Here is a 17,377-nt window from a genome sequence, read left to right on the forward strand (position 1 = left end):
AGGACTTGATTTTTTTTTTAAACAAACGATCAGTTTCATAACTGTCCCTATTGTAGAAGTGACCTACCATCCCATATACAATGCCCTTCCTCTGGCCTTGTACTATGCAGACAGCGCCAAATTGAAATCGTGTAAGGTCCAAAGAAAAATGAAAACTAGCGTTCTCTCAGAATCTCGTCTCTTGTCATCATGGTTCTGTTTTCGTTGTTCCACGTAGTTACAACAGATACTCAGGCCCTGGATCTGCTGTGCATGATCACCAGAAATAACCTCTTCCCACATGAGTAGGTCTGCAGTGTTTTCCACTGCCCAGTCATTTCTTCCATCTCACTAAGTGGTCATGTTTCTTGGCACTTGGAATCCCCTCTTGAGTAAAGCAGGAGTTTGACATTTTAAACTGAAAAGCAGGGAGGAAGTTGAGAGGCACAGAAATGTCATTGTACCCATATCTTTTCCTGCCTTGCCTCTTGGGAAGAAACATCGCAGGAAGCACAGATTGAAAGGGTGATGTGGCATAAGCGTTGATGCTGGCACCGGAGGACCGTGTCTCCAACGTGCTCTCCCATGCAGGGTAGAGTCACGTGACCAGTCCCTCCACTCCATGCCCGGCAATAGGGCTTTTGCAGAGAGAGTAACACAAACATTTAATTGGAGCCAACATGAATTTTAAATGTCTGCAATTTTCTTTGAAAGATACAGTCAATAGAAGGAAAAGATAGCGAATGTGAAAGGAAGGATTTATTGTGCTAAGGAAATTACTTTTTTTCTTTTTAAATATGAACGTGCTAAATTCTCTTTGGCTGACTTCCTGTCTTTAATACGTATATTCAGCTTTAACAGTCCTGGCTAGGGGCTTACTACAGGCAAGTCACAAAAATCTAGGAGAAACACTCTAAACACAGACTTTAAATATTATCCAAAGCGTAAATTCTTCAGTAATGTGGGAGATGTCAGAGTTTTTCTTTCCTCTTTTTAAAATATGAATCTCTGTCAAATCTCCACAAAAAGTAGAATACACTATATAGTGGTTCATTTTCGTTTTCATCTTTTAAAGTTTAAAAATGAGATTGTTCTAAATCAGCATCTACTGGCTGGTCAGAGCACAGTTTCCTTAATGGGGCACAATGTAAAGAAGTGAAGGTTACTGACAGGCTAGCAGGTAAGTGCTCACTGTGCATTCTACACAGACTGTTGAGAAGTAATGTCATTCACAGCTAAAAGTAAATGGAAAGCATGTTATGGCTTTCCTTCTGAAACAAGAGTATTGATGCTCAGGAATCAGAAGCTAGTGTGTAACAAGGGAAGAACACATGCATTTCACTCCGCAATAGTAAAACCTTCAGAGAAAATGGAAGAGATTTGAGTCAGCTTGACAGTCCGGTTCTCTTTATGGAGTGATTAGATTGGGCTGTAGGCTTGGGTCATTAGAAACAAACCATTAGGAGCTGTTTAAGAAGAACATGCTTTGACTACTCAGGCAGACTTTGGTTTCTTATATGCAGCTCTCTAAGCCAGTAAGTACTTTGGTCCTGAGATTGTTTTAAATCCATTTCTTGTGCCTTCAGCCCATCTTCTGTTTCCTTTTAGAAATCCCCTTTGCCTTCCTTGCCGCACAACCTTTACCCTAAGTACAGCTTCAGCAGCACTAACCCATTTGCTGACTCTCTGCAGCTCACCACTGACAAGGTTGGATAACGTGCATTGTCTTGTCCTTGCCTTTGCAGATGTTTGCTGTTGGTTCTATGTTGTTGTCCCGGTTCACTCTTTATTACATGTAGTCAGAAGAACAAAGACAAACCACTGTGTATTCTGGGTGGGCATGCAGGTCCTTTCCAAGTACTTTGTCCTGCCAGAGAATATTTTTTTTCACCTGAAATTTAAAATTTAAAAACAGAGTCCAATGTTTTTCTGCATTTTAGTGTGGTTTAATTTTCTAATGTTTACATTTTTGTTGCAATTTGTATAAACTACTTTTTATATATAATTTCCTTAACATCTTCAGACATGTACAAGATGATCATAAAAGCTCTGCAAATAATTGTGTGTGTGTGTGTCTGTCTGTGTGTCTGTGTGTCTGTGTGTGTGTGTGTGTGTGTGTGTGTGTGTGTGTGTGTGTGTGTGTACATGACAGAACTCCCTGAATATTCATAAAGTAAGTCTATATGAATGCCAGATCAGGAAATGTAAATGCTTGTCAGTCATACTTGGGTATTCTCATATTCTAATGAAATAATAAAAGCAAATTTGAAACAAAAATTTATATAAAAAATTCTTTTATACCACAATTCAGTAATAGAAAGGGAGAAGCCATCAAAATTTTCTTTTAGAAACCACTTTATGACTATTCATTGGATTTTCATGTTACTGTGTCATGGATGAGAGAAGATGCCGTACCTGAAGGGCTGTGTTTTCTATTGCTGTAGGAGCTACAACATTCAAGTCCTCTCGTCTCCCCTTGTTCCCCAACTGACCCTTTTGCTCCCACACCGTTGAAGGTTTGTCTCCATGGGACATTTTTTAAAATGGGTGTGTTTTTGTGTGACGTGCATGTTCCTTTTCCCCCGACCGTGCACACGGGCTGGGGCTGATTGCCACTGCATTTTTGTTTGTTGCCAACAAAGTTAAGTGACCTTCTAAAATATATATATTTTTTTGTTAACAAATTTCAAGAAGTGTCAGTAACAAGTCATTATTTTGTCAATAACAAACATTATTTTGATATAGGCAAGTAGAAGACTTAATTGTCCCTCCAGGAAGAAGGCAGATATTAGTTCTATGATTAGTCAGTTAGCTTGGAGTACAATTTTGGTGTGTAGTCACAGTGTGAAAGTATTGTGCCTGTAATCCTGAAGAGGTTTTGAGATTAGCAGAATTTTTTTTCTTCATTATTCAGTAAAATAACAAAAAAGGTAGAAGAAAGGACTATAAAATATACGTCCATCAATCTGAATTAATTTATGTGAGCCAAATAATACTTTTTGATGATACAGAGAAGTGATTTTCTTTTTAACCAGAAAGCTTCATAAGTGCATATCTTGTCGTCTTTGCTGTGATGTCTGAATTTTGGTTGGATCTAGTGAAGTTTCTGGTGTGCTTGTACATTTTTATTTGTACATTATTTGAGAGATTTATAATACAGCATTCTGGAAGACAACAGAGATTTCATGGCACTTGTAACTTTTTATTTGTTTGGCCAATGATGTGTAAACAGAACATTGTCATTACAGCAAATTCTGTGCCTGAAAATTAATTACCCTTGAATCTGTCAGCCAGCCCTGTGCCTTGCTGGTAAACTATGTGCATTTTGAATTAGCAAAAGGATCATATTTAGTGCATGAAGTTCTAGTGTTGATATATTTCATGGCATTCTTAGCACCAGCTCATCATTCCTGATCCCTGATGACCCTGATCCTGAGACACAGGTACTGTCTTAACTGTGGAAACTGGAGAAGACAGCAAGGCTTAATACAAAATGCAGTGTTGTAAGAACTGAATAGAAACAATGGCCAGCAAGGTGGCTTAGTGGCTGAAGGTGCCTGCCACCAAGACCAGTGGCCTGATCTCAGTCCCTGGAAATCAGCTGGTGGGAGAAGCAGCTCTGGCAAGCTCTTCTCTGTACCCACACACACTCTGCGGCCTGTGCACTCACCCACACTATCACACTAAATAAGTAAAAGTAATAGAGAAGAACTACAGAGAAAGAAGTCTAGCACCTGATTTTAAACAAGATTTTCCCTTCCTTGGCCTTAGTTGTTCATCTGCAAACTTAATGTAACAAACTGGAGAACTTAAGAGTTTATAGTTCTTTCAAATTCTAACCTGCTGCCACATAATAACTCATATAAGAATTTGATTATACCAAATCACGTTTTGAAATAGTACCAGTAGTCCTAAGTGATGGCAGGCATGTCACATATGGCTTTGTATAAAGGATCCATTGTGAACTACTGTGGCAATAAAAGGTTGAAGGTGATCTAAAATCCAAACCCAACAGATCTGAGTCTGGCTCTTTGTTAATAAGCAGGCTGTCCTAAGAAAACAGCCTGTGTGTGTAGTGCTATTTTTTGGATTCAAGTAGCAACGAAGAATGTTCATGTGGGGCTGGGTCCGCAACTCAGTAGAATACTTACCTAGTATATGTAGGATCCTGGGTTCAGTCCCCAGATCCACAAAAAAAGAGGAGTCTTCATGTGGAGTCTTACTGACAAGTGTTGATACTGTTATTATTACATTTATTTATTTTGTGGGTATGGATATGTGGGAGTGCACATGTAAGAGCTATGTCATGGATATGGAGGTCATAAGTCAGCTTGTGGCAATCAGTTCTCTCCTTTTACTGTATGAGCCAGGTATTGAACTCAGGCCTTTGGGCTTTTCCCAAGTGCCTTTACCCACTCAGCCATCTCAATGGCTCCTACTAATAAGTTTTAAGAGATGTGTTCTTTGTTAATTTGCTTTCTATTGATTTGTTTATTTTTTGATAGACTTGAATGACCTATAAAGTCTTACACACATCCTTACTTTTTTTTCCCAAACAGGGAAATTTGAACAATTTTCTCTCTTAGGTCATTTAAGCTTTCGAATTGAATTATTCATTGTTTGCATTAGCCAATAACAATTTAATGAATTGTGTTCTGATACCTGAATCCTGTCTAACATTTCTTATATGCACACATAAGCTTTCTGTTATTTGGAGAACATTTTAGAGCTGGCCTTTGGTTTTGGAATTATATTCTTATTTGTTTTCCTTTAAGTTCTCATGAGGTTGCACATGCCCACTGAATTCTTCTTGTTCCCACAGGCACCCAGCCAGTCAGAATCAGAGTCAGAGAAGGCTCCATTGTGTGATGTTCCTCCCTCCTCCCCTGCAGTGTTCTCAGAAATGGGGAATGATTGTGCAGAACCATCTGCAATCACAGTCTCAGAAGATGTAGACAAAGAGGATGAGTTTGGTTACAGCTGGAGTAAGTTGTCTGTTTGTGATGCTCTTAATTGTAAGAAGTATTAAAATAGCTCTGGGTTTGTTTTGTATGAACAAATATTTCTGCTTTAGTAATGTATACTGCAATAGTATGTGGGAAAACTACTGTTTATTTTTCTTGAACCCAGCATGCATTCCTGAGGCATGACATCACATTCTTCCTTTACATTAAATGCACATTTCTCATAAAGCCCTTTTACTTCTCATATGAGAATTACAGCAGTCAAGAGGACCTCTCAGAATCCAGTACTGAATCAACTCTCTTGAATAACCACTGCCCATTACAGGCCTTAGATTCCTCCTTGTAGCATCTGATTGTCATAGTATTATGCCCTGAGCTTCTGGTGTTTGGGGTACTAGAATGGTGACATTATAATTATTAAGATCAACTCTTTGGGCATCTGGGAAGTGGTCTCACGTTTTGAATGCAGGTCTCTCAGGCTACTAATATTATATTAGGTAGTATGTGTGGAATGCTGACACAGTGCCCCATCTCAGAACTAAGCCAGGAGTCATGAATGTGTCATCAAGTTTAAAAGTTTCATTTAAAAAATTGTTTTAGATTTATTTGTTTGACTGAATGCATGTGTATGCACCACATATGTTGCTGGAGCCCTGGGTGATCCTAACAGCGCCTCAGATCCTCTGGGACCGGAGTTAGGGGTAGGTGTAAAACACTCTGTAGGTGCTGGGAACTGAACATGGGTTCTTTGAAAGAGCAACAAATGCTCTTAACATGGAGCCATCTCTCCAGCACTCAAAAAGTTTCATTTTAAAAACCTAATTATTTGCTTTAAGAAGGATGCAGTATACATACTTTAGAAAGCATAGAATGTGAAAGTTACCCTGGTTAATTGTGAAAGGGTTGCAGAGATGTTTATTTAACCAGTGTAGGAAAGAATCAACGTAAGTGCAGGTCACTAGCTCTGTAGGACTTTTCTAAGAGATGACTTGTCAAATGTGACCACTTAATCAAAATTATCTGATCTTACAGGTAGTTTGTTGTTTCTGAAATCAGGTACCACAGAACATAATGGCTTAAAATCAGAACTTATGACTAATCCTGTGGGATGGTTGACTTGCTCACTGGGGCCAGGCTCCTAAGATGATTCACTGTCATAGGCAACAGGGCTGGCCTTATCAGGTGACACTGGCATGAGCTTTTGCGTTGGGTACCTACATGGGGCCATACCCTCTCAGATTGAAGTGGGTAGACAAACTTGAGCAAAAGATCTGGTATCATGTAGTCAGGGCAGATTGCTTAAAGCTGGGATTCGTAGGTTGACTTGTCCTGGCCTGATGACTCTGTACACCAGGGAAGCCCACTGTCTTCCTTCTGAGTAGTTGCCCAGCATGATGTGACAGATGGTACAGGTTTTCTTCTGTTGGAGAAGATTCCACTGACCATAAACAAAAGTATTCTGGGTACTTCAGCTCTGCTCTCCTGTCCAAGTGATTGATTGATTTCTCTGGTTTAATCATAGTCTTCTGAGAGTTTATAAATTTGAATCACTTCTGTTGGACTCAGTGCCACCAAGGTGAACTGATTAGTCTGACATTATGCTGTGTACACCCTCAATACAACAAAATCTCCCTGAGCTTAGTTATTCTGGGAAAACAAACCCAGGCAGCCAGTCTGTCTAACTTATAACTGCCAAGAAATCATTTTTAAGCAAATAATATCCCTTAAGATAAATCTAAATAAGCTTTTATAGTAAAGCATTTGGCTGTCAATTAATTATAAATGCATTTGTTGTTGCCTGTAGAAAATATCCAAGAGCGTTATGGAACCCTGACAGGCCAGCTCCACATGATTGAGCTGGAGAAAGGTCATAGCGGTTTGGGTCTAAGTCTTGCCGGAAACAAAGACCGAACCAGAATGAGTGTCTTTATAGTGGGGATTGATCCCACTGGAGCAGCAGGAAGAGATGGACGACTGCAGATTGCTGATGAGCTTCTCGAGGTAGGTGCTGGTAGACAGTTTTGAATTTGCTCTTGGCTTCATCAATACAGTTTCCAGAAAGTCGCCCAGACACTGTGGAATGACTAACAAAACCATCCATTGCCTAATAAAATTGATACAATGCAGCAAATTTGGCTCTACACCAAATCTCTGCAACATAGTTTGTGTCCCAGTAACTCACATTAAAGGTCATGACTCTGCAGCACCAGAAACAGTTTTTGCCCCAAGTTAGTAATAAAAATCACACTTCAAAAACATTTGTGTGTATGTGCTTTGTTTTTATTAGGAGTTTTTGAAATGCCAAATGACCAAGCATTCCCCAGTAATGATGCTGACCCAGTAGACATTCTGGAGGTTGAATCCCTAATGAAATAAGTATTGAGGGTGAGGTGAGATGAGGCCAAGGCTAATGTAAGCAGTAACTAGGCCTGCCAAACAAAATAGTTCTACAGACCATACTTTATAGTGTTTAGACTTCGCGTTTCCCTTGCCTCCTGATGCAGGATCAGCGTGACTTCACACTGCCTCGGTGCTTGTCCACTTCTTTGTGGATCTCTGCTGTCTGGACTAGCTCTGGTCGCAGTGTCTCAATGACTGGACACCTGGGCAGGCAGATTCATTTCTCTAGAGTATTGAGCTGCTTACAGACAGTCTGCTGCTGTGCCCTGAGCCTCCCTGGCGTGAATTTAAATTCCCTATTTCCCAAGACACGCTTCTTAAGACCAATTGAGAGATGTGACAGTGGGCTGGCTTACCCAGGTGGTCTTTGCAAGCCACAGAACCCTTGTCTGTCAGGAAGTTCACTGTCTTCTCTCCTCCTTTGGTCAACATGATGTTTCTACAAATTGCCCAGGGATATCAGAGTTCATATGTGTCACCTTAAAGTTAGCTTTAAACATGAGATCTTCTGTATTCATCATCCAAATTTTGGTTTGCGTTTTAGAGAGTAAAAATTTGTATAATACGATAAAGAGAGCAATTCACTTTTTATTAGCTAGACAAGATGATAAAAGCTAAAGAGATGAAGAGATTTAGGTTCAACTAATGATACTTATTCCTCGTAGATCAATGGCCAAATATTATATGGCAGAAGTCATCAGAATGCTTCATCAATCATTAAATGTGCTCCATCTAAAGTAAAAATTATTTTTATCAGGTGAGCGTTTTCTTTGTTTGGTTTGCTAAATACTTAGTATTTTACCTCTGAATTATTTTCATATACATACATACACACACATATATGTTAAGCTGGGATTTAAGACCTTGGGGTTAGAGAATTTGTTCCTAATAATCTTTATGACTCTTCAAAATAGAGGATGAGAATGATATCATGATATGATGGACTGATGCATTCTTACATTGTTTTAGAAATGAAGATGCAGTGAACCAGATGGCTGTATGTCCTGGAAATGCAGCAGACCCTCTGCCTTCTCTCTCAGAAAGTTCTCAAAATAAGGAGGTATCTGTAATATGTTTGTTTGTCTAGGAAAATTTGGTTGATACACCTAATTAATTTAGCTAACCATTGTAGAACATTACAGGGAGTCAAAGATAAGCTATGATCATAATGTTCAGGTTGCTGCCACCAAGCAGCATAAGACTTTTGTAAAGGCACCTGAAAAGCCTGCATACACAGCAGTAAGAGGGAAAGAGTGGTCTGTTCTGCTCTGGAGAGACACTATGGAGAAGTTACATGTGAAGAATATGGTGGGGGATTACGGGACAAAGGTGCTTTGGATAGAATACATAGGCTAAGGAAGAGCACACGCTCCATGGCTACCTAACCTGAAAACTGCAAACAGCATTAAGGAATGGTATGAGGGAAGTGATGTGGAGTGCAGGAAAGGGTCATTGAAAAAGGAGACATGCTCAGACCTTGAGAACCACTGGAAGACCATCCATTTCAACTCCAATCATCATGAAAGTTCTGTTTTAAATGGGTGGGGGTCCCTGCAAGCTGCCAGAGAAAGGAACTATGAGAGACTAGAAGGAAACCCAGTTTAACACAACTTAGCTGGACTGGTTCAAACTTCTGGGGTCTGACCCCAGCCAGTTTATTTTAGACATATTTAAGTACAGTGCAATTTTGGGGAAAAAAATGTTCTGATAAGAGTTATCTCAGCCCCATGTACAAAATAAAGCTTAAAATGTGACTCCATCAAAACTCTTGCAAAATACGTGTGACTTCTACCATGAAGTGGGTTTTATATCTCACCTTAAGGCCCAAGGATCTGGTGTAGTCTTGGACCAAGATAGCATAGAGGTCACCGGGCTATAAAGTACATGTGATATCTCCCCTAAGGATGGGTTCTGTTGAATGAGAAGCAATACTCAAGATAAAGGTGTCGGGGGGAAGAATTTGGGATAAACAATAGTCTGGAGGGGGCGTGGGATTCAGCTGTGGGCAGGCCCTACAGCCAGCACAGATTACAAGACGCTTATCGACATCCACTCTCAGCTTTCTGGGCATCAAATATGCGTACAGCTCCCTTCCATGGAAGAGACAAGTCTGCATGCTCAACATTCCTGGTTTCCCAACATTCCTTATCTGTGAGCATGAGGACCTTGTGCCCTCCTCATAAATGAGTGATAGTTATATTTTCAAAATCTTACTATTAGGCATTTCAGGGCAGAGAAATGAAGTTCAAAGAATTACAGAAACAGAAGCAATTCAGGAGAAAATACAATGAAGACCCATAGTACAGGGAAGAAGAGGCCACATCAGAGGTTTTAGACCCACTCCAGTAATACTCATGCCCACACAAATGTACTCATTGAGAAAAGAGTTGGGAAGTTTTCATTTAATAGACATTTCTTGAATAGTTGGATGGTTTGGGTAAAGAATGAAACGGTGATTTTAGAAGGAAGTACAAGGCTTTCTTCCATATACTGGACTTCACTTAACTGGGAACCTCCACAGGAGGAGCTGACCTTTTCATAACCCTCCCACTGGCTACCTCAGGCTTCCTGTTGGGGAGTGGTATACGTTCGTGGACTACTTGAGCTGTGGCTTTTTCGGCTTGCATCGTTGACCAGGCTGCAGGTTGGGAAGGCTGCTAAAGGGTGCATTCAGATATGTGGCGTGGAGTTCAGAGACAACACGCCACAGAGCATATTGCATGTGTTGGCCCTGAAAATGCGGGCTTACAAACAACATTGCAAGAGAAGGGAGCAAGGGGCAGACTGGGCGATGTGAACACTAAGGAAGAAGGTGAAAATGAAGTTACAAAGGGGGAAAGAGCCAGCAGGCCCTCGTGCAGGAGGAGAACAAAGTGGACCCCATAGCCGGAGGTGCGGCAGAGAAGGCCAAGAACAAGGTAGCGAGAGAGGCCCCTTGAATCTACAGCTAGGTGACGGCAGGAAAGCAAATGACACAAAGCCAGAGAGCAGCAGCTAGAGGATCACAGAGAATTGCGTGTGGGCGGTGGTTTTTTGTTTGAATTGAGAAATCTTTGGATTTGTGTCTACGAACAATAAAAGAAGATGACAGACAGAAGAGCTTAGAATTAGAGGAAGCATGGGGTGCACCAGTGGTGAGGGCAGGATTCATTCTTCCTTCAAGTTTGAGCAAGGGGACTTATTCACATATAAGATGGGTAAGGAGGCCGGGCGGTGGTGGCGCACGCCTTTAATCCCAGCACTCGGGAGGCAGAGCCAGGCGGATCTCTGTGAGTTTGAGGCCAGCCTGGGCTACCAAGTGAGTTCCAGGAGAGGCGCAAAGCTACACAGAGAAACCCTGTCTCGAAAAACCAAAAAAAAAAAAAAAAAAGATGGGTAAGGAAATGATAGTCTGCTTCAGGCTGCTTCCTCATAGGACCTAAGTTAGGTAAGTTATAAAGTTACAGCTGGCAAACGTGTATTTTCATACTGCACCAACTGTGCCCCTTAAATATTGTAGCTTAATGATTTTTAAACTATTTAATACTTTCTGAAAACCTATTACAACTTGTGGAGAAAGAATAATGCATGGCACCCTTTCAGTCAGAGAGCAGGCTGCTGCTGGACTCCATTATGGAGTAAACCCAAGCAAACATCCAAGCCATCTGAGTGTGCTGTGCTCCAAAAACAATTGCTATCCAATTATACCTCCCAAATATTTTAATATAAAACACACATAACTACCATCAAATATTAAAATAGATAACATGAAATAATTTTGATTAGGTGGTTCTTACATTTAAACAAACATATATACCTAACAATTACCTTTTGGACATTTTTCTTTGTCAGGTGGAACCAAGTGTTACTACTGCTGCAGCTGTGGACCTCAGTTCACTTACAAATGTGTATCACCTGGAGCTTCCCAAGGTACATCTGCTTTGACTGGGACTTAAATGATTGAGTACCCTTACACACTGGTCCTGTTCTCTGGCTCCCTGAAGTATGGTCGAGAGCAGCATCTGCACCATCTGGGGTCTTGTTAGAGATGCAGGTTTTGGGATGCACCCAGAGCTTCCTGTGAGTGAAGACCTCTGGGGTGGGCCTAGAAATCTGCTTTAGTAAGCCACTGTGACCCAGCTTTTCCTGATTTTAGTGTTACTCAAGAGGATGAAATTTGCAGTCTCTCCTTGAATCGTTTACTGTGATGCTGCTTAGTGAACACAGCCATGAAGAAACAAGTTCATAAAACTAAACTAACTAGAAGTTCAGCTGATAGGCTGGTGCTTACCGAGGTGTTCGCCTGGGAAAGGTCTCACTTTCAGGCTCAAATACAGAAGTGGTTTGCTGAAAAGAAACACATGTTTTCACCTACTCCAACTCCGTGAAAAGCAGGTGGATTTGGGGGATATGAGGAGTGGCTCAGGCATAGGAGGTGAAGGAAGCAAGGTAAGGCAGAAGGCCCTGTGCAGGAAATGCTGCCAACATGGGGGGCTGGAGTGGTCCATTTCCTCCAGCCAGGAGGCACTGAGGCCTGATGCTGTGAGCGTGGATCATTCCATCAGGGCAGAGGCTGTGCTTCATCAGAGAAGAGCTTTGTTCCATTAGTTTCCTCCCATATAATTTGGAGATAATAGTAGTACTTTTGTCTTAGTCAGCCATGAAGATTAAATGATGAAGTACTTATATAATAGCATAATTCCTAGTACACAGCCAGAATATTAGAAAAATATGGCTATATTGATTTTGTTTCTTTTTATAAAGAAAAAAACCTATACAACGGTGGGCTGGTGCAGTCTTTTTTAATAGGATATTTTTATTAAATTTTTGAGAATGTCGTATGTACACAGGATATATCAAAACATTTCTCTCCAAGTCCTCCAAGCGCTTCCCAGCCCTTCCCAACTTCATGTCCTGCCTTCCCTCGCCAGTTTGTGCTGCCCAATCCTCCTGGGCGGGGGACAGTCCAGTGGAGCACAGTTGTCCTACTGGGGTAACACCCTTAAGCTGTCAGATGTCACGGGCTCACCACCACCATCACCAGTGCAGGAATGCTTGGTTATGTGCAGGCAGCCACAGCTGCTGGGAGGTCTTATCATGGGTATAAAAAAGAAGTTTTTATTATTAATTGTTTTGTTTTAGACAGAAGGAACAGAACAGAAGTCATTAAAAGCTTTTCCTCATACATTTTAGTTACAATCCCTCCTGGTGCTGTGTCAGAGTGATTATGTCCTCTGTGTTCCTGTCCAGATTTCAGGGCTTAGTTTGTTTTAAATCTGTAAATACCAAAAACACTGTTCAATAGTATAATTATATACCTATAGTTTAATTATACTTTATTGGGCAGCACTTAAAATGCATGCTGAAATTTTGGTATGAATGATTTTTTTTTGGTTTGTTTATCTGTGGAAAAGTTGAAAATATGGTAAATGTCTCATATGACCTTTTATAGCAGTTCCAATTGATTTCCTAATGCTTAGTGTATGCTAGAATAAAAAATGCCAAAGACTACTAGAGAATGAGCATGGTGGATAAATGAGGCACACAACAGGACAGCAGTTGAGAACACAGACTGAGAGCCAGACCACTTGGAGCAGAACCCTGGACGTAGCCCTTAATAGCTAGCTATGGCAAGCACTGTTACCTAGGGCAGATTCCTGATTCAGTACATGGCTTCTTTGTATTAACTACCCTGACAAAAGCAACTTAAGGAAAAATGGGTTTATTTTGGCTCACATTTCAGGGGTACAGTCTGTCATCACAAGTGAATCATGGCAGTATGAGTTTGAGGAAACAAATGGCCATGTTGCATCTGTAGTCAGGAAGCAAAGAGAAATAATGTTGACACTCAGTTTACTTTCTCCTTTTCATTCAGTCTAGGATACTGACCTGTGGTATGGTGCCACCTGCAGTTAAGGTGGGCATTGCCACCTCTAATTAGCCATGATTTTATATATATATATATATATATATATATATATAATCCCTAACAAGTATGCATAGTGGCTAACCTTATCCAGGTGATATTGCACAGGAATGTCTTGAGGTCTGTCTGCAAGGTAATTCTAGATCCTGTCATTTACAATCAATAGCAGTATTAGAAATGTGGGGTGTTGCTGTGACGAATCTGACCATACTATTTTTTGAGAGGATTGTAACATTTTAGAGCTTTGGATTTGAAAAGCTGGTGAAATCTCCAGGGAGTATGTCCTCAGTTTCATCCTGCAGAAGCTTTGCTCCAGAGGTGGCCAAGGCTGCATCTGAAGCTGGTCGCCAAACTTGGTAGTGTGTAACAGTCACCCATGTGTCACTGATTTTCGTGGCATGAAAGTTACAGGATTGAAGTGATCATAAATAGGAGCTGTGGCTTGGCATTAGGGAAGGCTAGGAGAGGCCATTGGTGAAGGTGCAGCCTTAGCTTCAATGGAGACCCCCAAGACTGAAGGAGTTCTAGAGAGAAGCTGAGGCTTGGCACCATGGGCCATGTGGCCATTAGTGAATGTGCATCCTAAGCTGCAGTTGAGGTCAAAGGATTAAGGGAAGTCGTGGAGAGAAGCTGAGGCTCTCCACTGTGGCACAGAGTCAGAGTCCCTGAAGAGAGCCCAGAATGGACTCTCGGTGAAGTTGAAGCCTCGGTTGCAGTTGAGATCGCAGGATTCAAGTGATTGATGGAGAGCAGCTGAAGCCTGGCACCAGGGGAGGTCACTGGTGAACACACGGCCTAAGTGGGAAACGCCAGGACTGTGAGAGGACTACTGATGACAGCGGGAGGCGTGGAATGGTGGAGTGAACCTAGGAGATGAGCCCCATGTGCTATGGATGGCAGAGCTAGAGAGCAGGGCCTGTTGGAGTCCAGAAGATCATGAATGAGTGCACGATGTTGGCCACTGAGCTATTTGCACTGTTTTGAAGTTTGGTTTCACTTTGTTTTCATTGTTACTGTGCTTTGGGTCTTCCCTCTTGGAATAACAAACTATGAAAGTTGATTTTCTTTTACTTCGTAGGAGCTCACAGTTAAAAGACTTTAGATGTTTAAAGAGACCTTGGACTTCCAAAGTTTTGAAAGTTTTAAAGATTGTGGGGTTTTAAAAATTATACCTTATTTAAAATTGCAGAATTACATGAGATCTTGAGAATAAGCAAGAAAGAAGATGTTATGGTTTAATAGTGGTGTGTTTGTGAGTCAAGTTGACATGTAGTTGTGCTGGTTGGTTTCTGTCAAATTTGACACCTGTGAAGAGGGAACCTCAACTGAAGAATTTCCTCCAACAAACTGGTCTGTGTTCATATCTTTGGTGCATTTTCTTGGTTTATAATTGATGTGAGAGAGCCCAGCCCACTGTGGGCAGTGCCATTCCTAACAGGTAGTCCTTGCTTGATAAGAAAGGAAGCTGAGGAGACTGTGGAAAGCCAGCTAGCAAGCATTTTTCTTCCGCAGCCCCTGCTCAAGTGCCTGGTGCCTACCTTGAGCTCTTGCCCCATCTTCCCTTGAATATGGACTGGTACCTGGAAGTGTAGGATAAAATAAACCCTTTGGTAAATATTTATCCCAGCAACAAAAAAGCTAACTATAATACTCTCCAAAATAAGGATAAAAAATAGTACTCACTCTGTAGTTATAGTGATAAATACACACATACACATAGTGTATCTACTACCTGGTGTACACATGCACACACACACACACACACACAACTATTGGGTATTATTATGTTCGGAAAGAATAAAAGATATCTCATTGCTGACATGTATTCTCTCTTCCTGACTTGTTGAGTTATTTCATATTTGTTTACATTACTTTCTCCTTTGTTCAGAACCTTTTAAAAAACTTTGATTGTCAAACAGATCAGTCAACATTTCTTTTGTCTGGCACTTAGTAATGAGGTAGACAGAAGCCTGCTTTGTCCACAACATGCCATCTCACACCCTGACAGGTCTCAGATGAGTCTTTAAGCTCATGTTCTTCTGTCTTCTTCTGAAATTGGGATTGCCCGAGTCAGTTATTGTTGGGTTGGATGAAATCTGGAGCAGTATTCCTTCATGCTACATCCTAAGCTTTGTTGTTGCCCTTTCCTCTCCTGCGGATTCATTTGCAGATGCCTATTCTATGTACTTCCCTTTCTGATGATTCTATCTGTTGAAAATCCAAGACGTTTGACAATGTTAATACCTTGTCCACAAAAACTTCCATTGACTATTTAGTTTTATTGTAAAGTAAAGTATCAGGGAACTGGAATGTATTCTTTTATTAATTACCAAAGGCAATAAGGAGAATATTTAAGAATCTTTTAAAATAAGCTAGACAAAGATGAAATTATGATTTTCAGGATTTCACTTGTGACTTTGAAGTCACTAAGTTCTTTGGGTTTTCTTTCCTTATCTAAAAGGGAGAGATTACACATTCATAGTGGAGATACTATTCTGAAGAGTAAGTGAAATAAATAAAGCACTTGCCAGGGTCCAAGTTTCCATAATTGTTCTCATGAACATTTTTAAAGCTATGAAATTCTGATTGGCCTGTAGAATGTGTCCTTGGAGGTCTTTGCTAAAAGTGATAAATAGTAGATCCTGCTAAGCCTGCACATGCCTCATTCTGAGATGGCATGGTACTGAAATGCAGTGAAGTAAAGACACAAGAGCCTTCTAACACTGGTGACTCATGTCCTTTGTCCTTTAACCCTCCAGAAATTTTCAAATTATGTTTGCTTGAAATATAATTTAAATGTAATGGAATGTTCATTATGACATTTACTAGTCATGATGATATTTACTGCTTAGTAACAATGGAAGAATGTCATTACTGCCCCACTTTTAACTGCTGCTTTCTTCCTACCTGAGGCCACATCGCTGGTGTTCCTGAATGGTCCACTGTGTCCATCCCCTGTTCAGAACTTGGCATACAAGTGTGAGCCTAATAACAGGCCATTTCAGTTCTATTGCAGAAATACATACAAAATAAAGTAGAGTGGCTTCCTGTGATGCTAATTCAATTAATCAGAAAACCTTGATCACAAATTTACTTTTAGTACTCTTTACCCTAGAAAACTATACATCATAGCAAGCAGCAGATTCTATGATTGGCAGAAATCACCTTCACATTCCTATGATTTTACATAGTGGAAATCCTCAAATAAAATTATAGGTTTTTCTTCAGAATTTTAGAAAAACTTTCAATTTCTGATAATAACGGTAGTTTGTTCAGTTCAGACTCATCTGCAATCCTTGTTGATAGTTTTCTAACTCTGTGACTGCATGACTTCTCCAGAATCACACCGCATGATGGCATTTTAAAACTAGCTCAGGACAGTGTTTCTTATATCTATCCTCCTGAGGAAGGACTTCACAGACTGTGGCAGAAGTGAGCTGGAGAGTTAACAGTTAGGTAGGAAAATGCACACTCACACATCTCACTCTCCTTTTGTATGTTTCATCCTGCTTCTCTGAAACAGTTTGTCTACAGTATGTGTACTTATTTCTATAGTGTCCTTAGTGGGGTTAGGTTATAATATGCATGCAGATATTTGGTTTACTGCTCCTTTAGAATTCCTGTTGCAAACAACAACAAAAAACACAAGCCATATAGTAACGAACAGGAGAAAATTAATTCCATCAGGCTTAATGAAAGATTTTTGGATTCAGGTTAGTCTTCAAGTGTGATTGACTCCAAGACTAACTAGATTCATCAAGGGCCAGGTCTTTCTGGGCAGTCATGCACAGTGTTTACCAACTCCAAAGCTGATCTTCATAGCCCTCCAAGGGCTGCCAGTCATAGTTCGAGCCTGTGATACCTCTTCTACATGTGATGGGGTAGAAGTAAGGGTACCTGTTTTCCAAATGTCAGGAGATCCATCGTAACTACTAGCCCAGGTCACCTGTGAACTCCAGCCAGGGACTGTGACAATGGTAATCAATTATAGACTTGACTAGAGGTACTCAATTCACATCTTTGAAGCTACTCACCTTCATTTACATAACAAGTCACCACAAACCCCAATGAACATGAAACAGGCATTTGTTGTATCTTAGTTCCTGTGAATGGGGAATTTGGACTACAT

General features: G+C 40.7%; 1 protein-coding gene across 16 annotated transcripts in view; it reads left to right on the forward strand.

Annotated features, from left to right (window-relative positions):
* Mpdz (multiple PDZ domain crumbs cell polarity complex component) overlaps positions 1 to 17,377 on the forward strand; it is a 175,362-nt gene that overhangs the window by 131,200 nt on the left and 26,785 nt on the right. For 7 of the 16 annotated variants that reach the window (XM_052714985.1, XM_052714983.1, XM_052714986.1 and 4 more), the window contains 7 exons: positions 1,588 to 1,686; positions 2,424 to 2,495; positions 4,802 to 4,964; positions 6,748 to 6,944; positions 8,009 to 8,100; positions 8,313 to 8,403; positions 11,175 to 11,252. In XM_052714985.1, coding sequence (XP_052570945.1) covers positions 1,588 to 1,686; positions 2,424 to 2,495; positions 4,802 to 4,964; positions 6,748 to 6,944; positions 8,009 to 8,100; positions 8,313 to 8,403; positions 11,175 to 11,252 — 792 coding nt within the window. The remainder of the gene's footprint in view (positions 1 to 1,587; positions 1,687 to 2,423; positions 2,496 to 4,801; positions 4,965 to 6,747; positions 6,945 to 8,008; positions 8,101 to 8,312; positions 8,404 to 11,174; positions 11,253 to 17,377) is intronic. The other 9 variants (XM_052714996.1, XM_052714999.1, XM_052714998.1 and 6 more) reach the window with 2 other exon arrangements.

The sequence above is a fragment of the Peromyscus californicus genome, unplaced genomic scaffold (assembly GCF_007827085.1).
Source record: "Peromyscus californicus insignis strain IS unplaced genomic scaffold, ASM782708v3 Scaffold_5__1_contigs__length_169319896, whole genome shotgun sequence".
Lineage (NCBI taxonomy): Eukaryota > Metazoa > Chordata > Mammalia > Rodentia > Cricetidae > Peromyscus > Peromyscus californicus.